At 39.1% G+C, this 12661-nt stretch overlaps 1 protein-coding gene across 3 annotated transcripts in view; it reads left to right on the top strand.

The window, feature by feature from the left end:
• Window positions 1–12661, top strand: part of LOC133409800 (cGMP-dependent protein kinase 1) — a 90975-nt gene that overhangs the window by 29835 nt on the left and 48479 nt on the right. For all 3 annotated transcript variants that reach the window (XM_061690280.1, XM_061690282.1, XM_061690279.1), the window contains exon 3: window positions 10966–11079. In XM_061690280.1, coding sequence (XP_061546264.1) covers window positions 10966–11079 — 114 coding nt within the window. The remainder of the gene's footprint in view (window positions 1–10965; window positions 11080–12661) is intronic.

The raw sequence follows: 12661 nt of genomic DNA, 5'->3' as shown, positions 1-12661 counted from the left end.
CCCTCTCCCCAGCCACTTCATCCAGCTCTTCCGGAGGGATCCTGAGGCGTTCCCAGGCCAGCCGAAGGACGTAGTCTCTCCAGCGTGTCCTTTGTTTGACCTTCTGTAAAATTTGGAATGTTCCAGTACTCTTTGCTGAACTTGCCGTTCTTTCACATGGAGGTGAACTGCAAAATTCAAGAGAAAAGCCCAGTAGAACTGTCATTTATTGGTCCCAAAGTTAATTTCAGTGGGGGTTGACATGAACGCTTCACCCAACACGGTTGACTTGTTGTCAACGATATGATCATTACAACATTGCCAAAATCAAACAAATCTAATGGCGTCTTCAGACTTAATGCACAAGTCAGGCTGGAACGGATTCCTGTTGTTTCCATTCATTTGAGTTACGCAAGTGGTCACAGAAGAATGAAACTAATGTCTCAAGGCACCGCTGTATTTGATATTTTCTTCTCTCTCTATCGCTGCATCCTCCTCGGGCCGATATTCTCTCCACGTAAACAAAGCGAGAAACAACAACTGGCAGTATTCCTGTCATTTCCAGCGCCGGCTTCTTTTTGGCTCCTTAATGTCACGGAATGCCTCGCTGTTTTGCTCTCACTTCGGTTTGGCTACAGTTTACGCAGCCCGTAACTCTATGACCATCGCACGTCTTTGATCAGAAGGAATTATACATCTTAAAATTGCGGTTAGCGTCATAAATTAGCCTCAAAAGCTTTAAATGATGGACTCTTTTGTAGGAATGAAATTTCACTTGAGCCGATGCTGCTATACACGTATCTCTTTAGATCTGTTTATTTGATTTTTGAAGGATGTAATGGTCCTTTACGGTGGTGATTCTTGGGTCTGTTTTTTCTTAAAGCAATAATCTGTTGCAGCATCTTGTTGCCACGACAACCACTGTACAGCCACTTTTATCAGTTGACAAGTTATCTGTGCTACTTTTACTGTGTGGGATAACATTAACACGTTCATTATATGTTTAGTATGTGCATACATTAGCTTTATTTTTTCCACCTGTGTAGCCTGGTATGGATTTATTTGATTTACAATGGGGAAAATCTTTTTTTTTTTTTAAATATAGACATCGTGAATGTTCTGCACTCCTGTTTCCATGCTATGAGCAAAGGTCTGCATGGTTGTAGCGCAATCTAGTAGTGCTCTCAATTTTACCTCAATTGCAGTAATATAAACTCAGTTGCCCAGATTCTTAACAATTCATACATTTTTTTATTCCAGTATATGCCTTAGTAGTGTGTCTGAAAAGTCCATTTTTGCCTGAGAGCACTTAAGCAAATAAAATCAAGTTATTCTTACTTACTACTTTAAATTGGTATTTTTCTATAACCACATTTCTGGGATGTTTTAGGATTTCATCATTCTTTGTAAAGGTGGAAAAATATCAATCTTTGCTACTTTAAAATGTGACCGTTTTTTTTTTTTCATCCTTTAAAAAAAAAAAAAAAAAAAAAAGCGCTTACTTTCATGCTTGTGAATAAACAGCCATTTCTATGATCTTTCATCTATCAAAGACAGCAGATGGTGATTTCTCTGAATCCTTTTCAGACTCTGCTGAATAGATCCCGTGTCTGACCAAAAGATATTGCAATGCTTGCCTATCGGCTCATTTCGTCAAACCTTTCAAACTGTCACAAAGAAGGCGATTTAAGGTGTTTCTCTGAGGTCACAAAGTTGAGGTGCATTGTGCCACCCACATATAATCAGTCAGCGGCAATGGCCCATTCATCACCAGGACAAAAACAATGTCCTCCATGATATTCTATCAGTTCCATTGTGACTCCACTCGATAGGGATGAGGTTGAGTAATCCGAGTGGCGACGGAAGGTCCGGCAGGATGACGTGTCAGCGTGTCCACGCCGCTATCCTGCATGAGATTTCAATTCCCCAGCATCCTGTTTTTTGAAGTTCACGCGACCCTCCCCAAATTCAAGCGCCTGACCCACCAGTGTTACGGCCTCGGTGTGAACGACTCCTTGTGAATTTCATGTGCTTTTCTCACAGATTATTTTACTGTTTAACCCTTTAGGGAACTATATGGTAGCTAAAGTGACAGCTGACTTTGGGGCGAGAGGCAGGGTACACCCTGGACTGATTGCCAGACAAATAACAACAACAAAATGTCATTATTTTTTAAAATAATGTATGTAATAAATGAAAAATGTATTTAATACTAGATTAAACAATATTAACATGATACAGTATATAATAATTATGATAAATTATACTAAAATCACAGTCAGTCTGATATTTTATACTAACTGACTGTTAGGTAGCAAATTAAAAATAAGAAGTATAAAATATATTGTACTAAGAATACTGATGAAAAAAAATCAATACATTTAGCATAAAATACGCTTGTACAAAAATAAAATATATACATGCATAAAAATAAAATAATTGTAATAAAACCAATAAGATACAGATAAAATATTTATCTAAAGGTTACCTTGCAAAATATCTCCTAAAAAAATATTATTTTTATTATAATTATTATAATAATAATTATTATTATTCTATATACTTATGATTAAGTACAATAATACAATTATACAAATAATATAACAAAAACTCTCCAAAACTATACTAAAATCACAGTGAGTAAAATAATATACAAAAATATATTTGACCGGTCTGACTATAAAGTAGCGAAACCTTAAATATGTTATTGACATTAAGAAATATAAAATAAAATGTAATGCACTTGAAAGAAATCGATGAAAAAAGTACCTTTAATATAAAATATTATTATATAAAAAATAAAATTATGATTACTATAAAACCAATACAATATACTAAATTTTATAACTGCTTTTAAAAATCCGCCCATTTTCTATTACCTTGCAGAAAATCTCCCCAAAGTAAAATAAAAATAAAACAAATGAAAAAGAATATATGTAATGATTAAATAATTATGATATATATTTATGATTGTGTTTAATGATAACAATACAACATATGAAAAATATAATAAAAAGTCTCCAATGTAAAAAATACATATATTTCAATTCATTCTCTGTAGTTTAATAGGTTACTCATATACAGTAAATCATCTCATCACAACTTGTATACAACAAGAGAGCTACAATTGGAAACTTAAAAAAACATCATCACCTGGCCAGACTTACTTAAGTACAATCTAAAGGATTCCGCTCTGAAGGAGCAAGCAGTACTCGTTCATGTTGCTTATACAACGAGATATTTTTAGCACCAGTGTGAGATAAAGTCAACCCAAAAGACAGCGGCCCTCTGGAAGGCCTCCAGAATCCCATGTGATCCTCAGACAGGAGTGGCGGTGGTTGGAAGGGGCGGGGAAATTGCTCCAGAGGTGTGTTCCGATGTCCCGCTGTGTGGAGCGCCACGCTGCGTGCATTCAAATGATCCGCCAAAGACAAAGCTCCACGTCCTCCGGGTTGGGATGGAAAGATGGCATGCTGAGAAAAAAACCCCATCTAATGACATCCATTATACATGCAGAATTTTACGCATTTTTAATTCCATGCTTCTGCATTGCACTATCCCGCTCTGTATTTGACTTTCCGCCACACGTCCACAGCTGTGGGGTTGCTCACCCTGCAGATCAACTGGCCAGTGTGGGTGTTTATTTGCCTGCGGTGCTATTTGCATAAGATTTGAATAACTCTCTCCGACGAGAGGGGAGCTGGAAGCTCTTGCACCTTAATGCTTTCGTAAAGCAAGCCTTATTGGATGCAGAAAAAGCCAAACCTGCCTGCATTTAATGAACTTGTTCTTCTTCTCTTCAATGCAGCCGTTCACTGAAAGCATTCCAGCTAGGTCCAAAACTGGCATCCTCTTCTGACTTCAGTAATTAATTACATGGTTCTTCTACACAGGAAATTAATAGTTTTGTGCATGACGACCTGAAAATAGCGACGTGCGCGAGCGTTTATCCTCACGTGGACCCAAAACCAAAGTCGCTGCTGTTATTACACTTTGCTTGCTTGAGTCTTGTGACCTTTTCAAAAGGTCGCCGATTATCCGAAGATGCTGGTGATCCATTCTTGTTAAAGCAAACAGTGACAAATGTTTTCTGTCCATGTTGTATAAACACCCTTCTCAAATGTTTACCTGACACTGACATGATAAGTGGTACGATTGAGCCCAAGTAAGTGATTTCAGGAGTTGCCGTCACCTGGTTGGTTCAGTAGCATTTGCTCCATTCTCCTTGTGAGTGTTTTCATTTTGTATTTGTGTGTTTGACTATCAATAAATGGCTGAAAGCACATCAGTAATGGCTCATAATGCGAACATCTCCGAAATTGGGGCACACGCAAGTAAAGGGACCTCTGTAACTACCCCCACACCAAGTTTTCCTGCCCATGACATTAGCAAGGCAGAGCAAAGATGCAGTGCCCCTTTCAAGCAATGGCCAGATTCTCGCCGGCAGACTATGCTGTCTGAAACACTGTCATGCAGAAACACTCTCATCGGATTGGGTTAGCCAATCGCTTTAACTTCTGATAAGCGGCAAACACTCGATGTCTCTGTGAAGTTGTCGATCCATTGACGGAGGGTGTCTGTGTATGTTGGTGTGTCCACGCTCCACATACACACAAGGAAGTGTAGGAAATGCTTACTGCAGGAGTGAAAATGCTTTTACAGTATTGTCTTAACGGGGCACTCTCATAAGTAGAAGCAGCTGTAGTCTGGGTTCTGCTGTTCCCCTGTTGCCATGGAAATGAAAGCTAGACTCGCCATTGGCCCAGCAGTAGATGGGGCGGTGTGTAGAGTTGCTCACTTGCAAAACCAGGCCCAGCCCTTAAAAATGGGCTACTTTCAGAACGACAAGAAATAGGGTGTCTTGTTTTAAATTGTGAAAAGAAAAACCTCAACATCATGTCTTTTTTATAAGGGTACAAAAGTACAATTATGCCATTTCTTTCTGGGAGTGTGAGGAGCTGTCACAATGATCTGTTGAAATTAGAAATTAGGCGTTTTTAGTTGTACTTTCACTCCATTAAAGCATCGACTGGGCCGCACATCAGTCAATTTGTTGAAGGTTTCACACAAAACATGAGCTGCAGCGTCTACATTATTAAATCTCAGAGAATGCTGCCTAATTGGTTGGAATGCTTTAAATCAATCCGTGTTGCAAACGACTGCATTTGAGGCCCGACATTGAAAAGGGGTACTTAAATGCAACAAGACTGCGTTGACATCCTCGCCTCGACCTTGTCCTGCCCGCATCCAAGTACATTAGTGCCGCTAAGCGAGTGCGATCATATGCACGCCATCTAGTAAAGCCAATAGGCTGAAAAGCCATGACTCCCACAGCAACAGGCTCAGCTCATGTTTCTTGTATCCCCGCACGCATTCCTTTAGGAGCCCCATTCAATTAATCTTGCTGCTTAAACTCCCAGATCTTGGGCAGGATCTCAATCATTTTTCCTCTGAGACAAACACAACAACGATCTCACACCATCATTTCGCTTGACAGACCAAACCCTCATGGATGACTGACTATCAATTGAAACGTTTGGACTGTTTTGCCCTCAGTTTGTTATGAGAGGATGCGCTTTTTTTGGGGAAAAAAAACTCTAAATGTGATGGACAATTTGATTCAGTTTTGATCTTGATCCAGATTCCCTTTTTGTAACGAGAACATAACTCAAAGATTTGGGAATGGATATGGATGTAATTTGGTGCATAGAATTATGTATGAATGAAAGAGAATTGGATTACCTTTGAATCATGGTCTGGATCAGTATTCCAGATTCTGGATCCAAATTCTGAATGTCTTTTTGTAACCCTGATAGAAGAAGCTGAGAACAGGTTTTAATGTACTGTAGTTTGTAGTGATTTTCGGTATGACTAAAGGACAGATGGGTTAATGAAGATCTGGACCAAGATCGTGGATGCTTTTTTTTGGGGGGGGGAATCCAGACTCAAAATGTTTCAATCAAAATTTATGTGACTCTTTTTTATGACAAAAGGACAAATGGACAAACTTTGTTTTGGATCAGTAAATCAATTCTACACTGACATCTGAAATCAACTGAAATTGTCACAAAAGAATTGGGAAGGGATTTGGACGTTATCTGGAGTGGAGCTTTGAAATGACCAAAGGAGAATTGATTAACTTCTGATCCTGATCTAAAGTAGTATCCAAATTGAGATAATACAACTTGATCCCTTTGCACTGTAATTTAAATAAAGGAAACAAATTGATTCGTTGTTTTTATTCTTTAACTGCACGTCCACATTCTGAATCCCCTTATCTCAAAAAGTTTCAAATGAATTTGGATGATGTGTGTGGCTTCAGTATGACTGAAGGAAAAATTAATGTTCATCCCTTAACAGTATCCAACTCCAGATCCACATCCTTGATCCCTTAATAAGGTAATGTGTAAAAGGTTAGCAACAGATTTTGATTAATTAGGATGTGTAGCGCCTGTTTACCCAATCGAAAAATTGGTTAACTTTCGATCCTGAGCTGGATCAGTATCAAAATTCTGGACTAGATCCTAGCTCTATTTACATTGTAGCCAAAAGGAATTGGATGAAATTTGTGATCTATATTTTAGGTATCACCAAAGGGTACATTTGTTACTCTTTGATCCCCATCTGCATCAGTGTCCAAAATCAGATCCATATTCTTAATACCTGCATACTCAAAAGGTAGGGTTGAAAATAGATTAGATTCGATTGTGTTAAAATTTGAGGTCTGGTTTGCATATGACCGGACGATAAAATGATTACGCTTTGATCCTAATCTGGGTCAGTATCCAAATTCTCGATCTAGACATATTCCCAAATATTTTACTCACAGTTTGATCCTTCAGACTTAACTAAAACACTTGTGAATCTGGATTTGGATGAAATTTGGTTTGTAGCTTTGGACTGACCCAAAACCAACATGACTAACTTTTGACAATAAGATCCGTGTGACTATTTCTATTCATCCTGGTCATTATATTCTCAGGGCATTGAATCGATTGCAAATGGACTGTTCTGGATGATCATAATATAGATTCAGAATCATGGTTTCAGGCAAACTTTAGCATGGTTCAAAGGTTTTTGTGTGAAGCACGATAGCCGATGCTATGTCAACCTGGCAAATATTCAAAACACGTCAAGTCATTACAGACAAGGAATCCTAGGTTCAATAATTCATGGCGGGTGTTAATACCGCATTTAGTAGTTTATTACGCGCAACTGAAAACAATTAATGTTTTATCTAAAATGTGATAGGATGTTTATTATGTGGCACAGGTTATCCTCATGAGCGAATGAAAGACTTGCCGCAACTGCCCAAAAACTTGGCCTCATTTATTGCAGCATTTTTCATCTTCTAAAAGAGCTTTTGTTTTATTGTTCTGTCTATTTCCATTCAATTCAAGCGTGAAAAAGAATTTCCTGATTTCTATTCATCAAATGACCAAACTCCTCTCCATCCCTTTGGGCATAAACAGCTGAGTGTATCACGTTCTAAAGCCCAATCAATTCTCAAAGGATGACCTCCTAAAAATTAAACCTCACAATGGTCTTCTTTTTATCGTTTTCTGTGAAATAACGTCAGCCACTTGCTCGGGGGGGGGGGGTTCGCGCATGAATGCTTTCAGTACCTCCTGAAAGAAATGGTGTGTGACCTCATCTATATAATACTTGACTCAAATGTGTTGAGAGGGAGCCCAAGTCAAATTAAAAAACATTGTTTTCATAATTGTGGACGTGAGCGTGTCGCAAATGTGTCACCGTAAGAAAAATAAATATATTGTTGTCCTGTATTTGGCCCGATAAGACTGAACTTAAGATACATTGGATTGTCTGTTATGTTGATGATTTTCAATTAAAACTTACTCAGCTAATAGTCAAGCTAAAAGATTTGCAAGAATAGTGCTGAAAGCCGTTTTATAGCATACAAACTTGTTGCTATATGAGTGGAAAAAGTTGTTTTCCCCCCCTGTATGACTTGGACACAAAATGGAAGACAAACGAGGGCAATCAAAACAGCGGTACCAATTCTCTCTTGTGCTCTGCGTCATGGAATGATGCACACAAAAGGATGGCGTGCGGTGGGTTTTTCTCTCATTTTTTGTTCTTTCTAACAAGAACAAGCAATCAAAACTATTTCCCGCAGAGCTGGCCTGGAACTATTTTCTCCGAGTTTCCGCTTTGTGAATCATTGCAGTCGTTTAAAGTCCCGCCGGTATGCCGTGTTTCCACGAAAGCCTGAATCCTCTGTGAGCACGGTCCAAAAGCAGAAGAAATTTCTGTGGAGCAAGTGGTTTTTTTTTTTCATCAGGTTTTTGTTTCGAGGCTCTGTGGTAATTGGAGTTTATTACTTTAATGAGCACTTGCTCGCCAATGACTCTCAAGAGATGAGGGGCTTGAAGAAGAATACTCAGTGTAAATCTATGGTAATTGCACAAGCATTTGGTAATATTATGTTATTGAGGCTTCTTACATTTACTTACTCATTAAGTACAAGTCGCAAAAGACAAATTACCAGTGGCGGTATTTGCCGTAAAGCTGCAAAACACGCGCTGCTACCATCTTTGACTCCAGTCGTCTTCCCTGGGCAAACCAAGATCTTGCATAAAAGTAAAGACGAGCAGGAATTGCACTCGGGACTCCATGCTAGTTCAAATATGTCAACTGTGTTCTCTCTTTGACAAAGAAAGATAACCTGAAAGTGTTGGAGATGTGGCTCACAGATTATTTGTGCATTGATTGAATTAAATCCTTTCCTGTTCACGTAGGTGAATTTGTTATGTGATGGTGCTTTAATTAAAATGTGGGTGCAATCTATAGCTCCAGCCTCCAACTATATTTTGGAAACCCTTGTTTAATTTCGGCATGTTGGTGATGTCTTTGTTATAATAATAAATACAGTACTATTTCAAAGAAATAACACTGCTGGCACGATTTTTTTTTTTGTTGGTTGCGAAATGCCACGTACTGCATGTCCCCAATCTCCGACTGAAATGTGCCGGTGTCGAAAACCCCCAGGAATGACAGGAGCTGGATATGCATTGGGAGGGCTTTTGTGACCGTCTTGGTGCATTCTATTAGTAGTTTCGCTATTCTACCACAAGGTTTTGTGTGTACGCATGGCTGTGACTCAATTTACGCATGTCCCCACGCAAAAGTCCAACTTGATAAATCACATCCTTTGCGCGGGAATGTTCTTACGCATGCTTTACAGACACTCCTGTGCGTACACACGCCTGATAAATAAGGCCCCAGGCATTTATCTGCCTTTGCATCGTTAACAAAGCCCAGCAAAGGCAGGATATTACACACCATTCGTCAATCAGATAATTGTGATGTACAGTATAAACTAAGAGTATTCGGGATAGGGACCAAGTTCTGCCGCAAATAGCATAAAAATGCGAGTAATTGCCTTAATTAACCATCTAAAATGTAAATATACCACCAACTCACAAAACAGTTTATCATTAGTAGCTCATCAACATAACTCATGAAAATACAAATATAACTTGCAATAGCCAGCCTAAGCTAAACTTAGCTCCTCCCCGACATACAAAGCTTGTCTCTCAGTTGTATCACTACAACATACTTCCTTGACAGCCATATTACTTCTTTCCTTTTTAGACAGTGCTCTGGTGGCATCTTAGGATTTTGGAAAAAGTACAAGAAAGCAAATGTGGGATGGTGAGTTTTCCAGAAACTAGCTGTGCAGGTTACACCGAAAAAAACGTGAAAAGATGTATTCATAAATAGTAAACTGTGAAAAGGTGGGGGCTCTGCACTTGCCTGAAGAAGAAGACATTTATCACTTACACAGGCATCAGAAAACCGGTTGCTTTTTTTTTTTTTTTTGCTTATTTCAAACTTGTTGTTACATTTTACTATCATTATATCCTTTTAAAAAAGCAACCAAATCCAATAAAGCAGTGACACAAAGCAGATACATTAACTCATTCCTGATGCATTACCGTATTACTTGCTTGAATTATGTTCTCTGTCAGTGTTCATTAAACATGCATTGTGGTTTAGTCTCAACTGAAAATATAATTCTTCAGTTTTACACAAAGAATATGTGTTACTCTCAAAAGTCCTAACCATTACGTGAGTTTTGAGATCTACGACCCCTATCTCACTGGCCTGGAGACGAGTTGGCAACCGAGTTGTCTCCTCGATGTCTCCTGGAGACTAGCTTGGTCGCCAGGGCATCGCGGTGAAATCGATTTCACTGGAGACCTTTTAGAGAATCGCCTACTATAGAAAAAAAAGCTTAACGTAGCTTAATGTCACAAAACAATAATCAATCATCACCAAAATGTATGTGGACATCTCTACTTATTTCCACTTAAATCTCAGAAAATATCAGAACGATCTCCCCAATATTTTGGATTTCATGGGCGTTAAGCATTTTCCTCTCCTTATCCTCACTGCAATGGACCTCCGCTATTAACGAGGTACAAGAACCGGGCCAGGCCGCGAGTCGTGAAAATCCATGTAGAGTATAATTATCGGCCATTAGAATTGCATTGGAATTTTTATTTTTTTTTTTCTACAGCTGTCAGTATGATGCAGTAGTGTTCGACTCTACTGCAAACTGCAACAACTATATTGCCAAAGGATTACGTCTCTGACAGTGCCATTCAACCAGTATGGAACAGTATAGTGTCTGTCGCGTTGGTATTACTGACAGCTTTTTGACTTGGTAGTAGCTTTGCAGCAGCCCACACTGGAAGTCCCACACCGTAAAATAATCTTTTTCTAGCTCAGTGAGCCAATAGCCTTCTGGCTGGATGCCCTCAAAAATTAAGCACCAGCCCTCAGCGATCGTTCCTCCACACACACACACACACACACACACACACACACACACACACACACACACACACACACACACACATGCGCACACAGTCAGTTCCATCACTCCCGCTTACCTGGACCCGAAATGTGCAATTCAAAATAGCACTGTGCTTCACGGCCGCTTCTTATGTTTTGCAGACGGGAAGGTGGAGGTGACGAAGGAGAGCCTGAAGCTGTGTACCATGGGCCCTGGGAAGGTGTTCGGAGAGCTGGCCATTCTCTACAACTGCACCAGGACCGCTACTGTCAAAAGTGAGTCTCTCTTGGCACCTTGATGATCTCTTGGCACCATAATCCTTTATGGCAGTAATATTCAAAGCAACAGGCCACCAATGAAGTTTACCGACTCTCCGCTCCAAAGTAAGAAGCAGAGAGAGTAAAATAAAACACTATCCAAACCAGAATAAAATAAGGATCGCAAATAAGTTACCGTTCTGATACAAAACAATAAATTACGATGTTAATATTAGACATCATCATAGTAGTTATTACCGTAGCCCATAATTTACGCCTTCAGAAAATAAAATGCCACCGTCACAATTAAGGAAGACAACTGGAAGTAGTGAGTTTCCACATCAACACAAGTTTAGCCTCTTAAGCGAACCACACCATTGGCAACAACCTGGTTGAAATAAATATTGCAAACACATATTTATAAACCATCTTTGGAAAACATTAGTTTCATGCTTATGTCAGGAAGTAATTTTTAATAAACTTTAATTTTAAGCAGTACTGCCTTTGCCTATGTTTGAAAAGAAGCGTCTTTTCATCGTCTTAACCCGATGACATTTTCCACAAAGATTAAGGAAATGTTGTTATAACACTTAGTTGACGTTTACTGGAAAACCAAAATGTCAAAAAAGAGAATTAAACGTATTTAACCACCATACTGTGAAACCAAACCATATAATTTCCCCTAACAAAAGTCCACTAGCTTAATGCTGAGATCTCATGTCAAATGCCATTGAGGGGCTTACGGAAACTAGCAAACAAATGCAAATTTAACACACACGGCGCAGCAGCCCTTACATACGGAGCATGCAACAATACTCACAGTCATATATTGGACCTGCAGTGTAAATTCAGCCAATGGCGTGCTTTTGTGCGATCACTTCGTTACAAGGCAGGCAAGTTCATCAGGCTCACTCCTTTCTTCCCTGTCGGCCAGTGACAAAATTAGCATGTGTCACTCACTCCCACTGAGCTGTTTGAATGGCAAATTAGGGGTTTATTGTGCTGAGCCCCTGGACAGAGAGATGACAGCAGCAGGGAGTCAAACAGATGGAAATAAATCACACAAAAAACAAAAACAAAACTACGAGTGCTACTATATGGGTTTACTAGAGTTACTGATTGTGTAGTGGTTTAGTCACCTGACTTGTGCAGGGAGTGCTGGTTCAACTCCCACTCATTCAGTATTAGGGTTGCCACAATCCGATCGCGTGATCGAAAATCTGGGTCACCTAATCTTCAGCTGATCGAGATCGGGTGAAAAAGATCAGTTTTATTCATTTTCTGACATTATAAATGTCACAAAGTGACAAAAATATTCCCAAGGTACAAATATCTTGCCAAATGGAACACTAATAGCTTCGTGTTTTGTTTTTATTAACAATGTAACTTTAATTGTTTGTACTGGTATATGACTGAAAGAGACAAGCAGACTCCGTGTATTTGTGTGTGCATACAGTCTCTGCCCTCTCTTAGCAGTGCCTAAACAGTTTTTAATGACACCTCAGGTATAGTTTACTGTAAAACTAAACACGCAACAAAAATAATTAAACACACTGAATATTTAAATACAAGACACACATGATCGTTTTAGAAATCGTCA

Source organism: Phycodurus eques, chromosome 11 (genome assembly GCF_024500275.1).
Source record: "Phycodurus eques isolate BA_2022a chromosome 11, UOR_Pequ_1.1, whole genome shotgun sequence".
NCBI classification, from domain to species: domain Eukaryota; kingdom Metazoa; phylum Chordata; class Actinopteri; order Syngnathiformes; family Syngnathidae; genus Phycodurus; species Phycodurus eques.
This window is presented reverse-complemented; position numbering and strand designations above follow the sequence as displayed.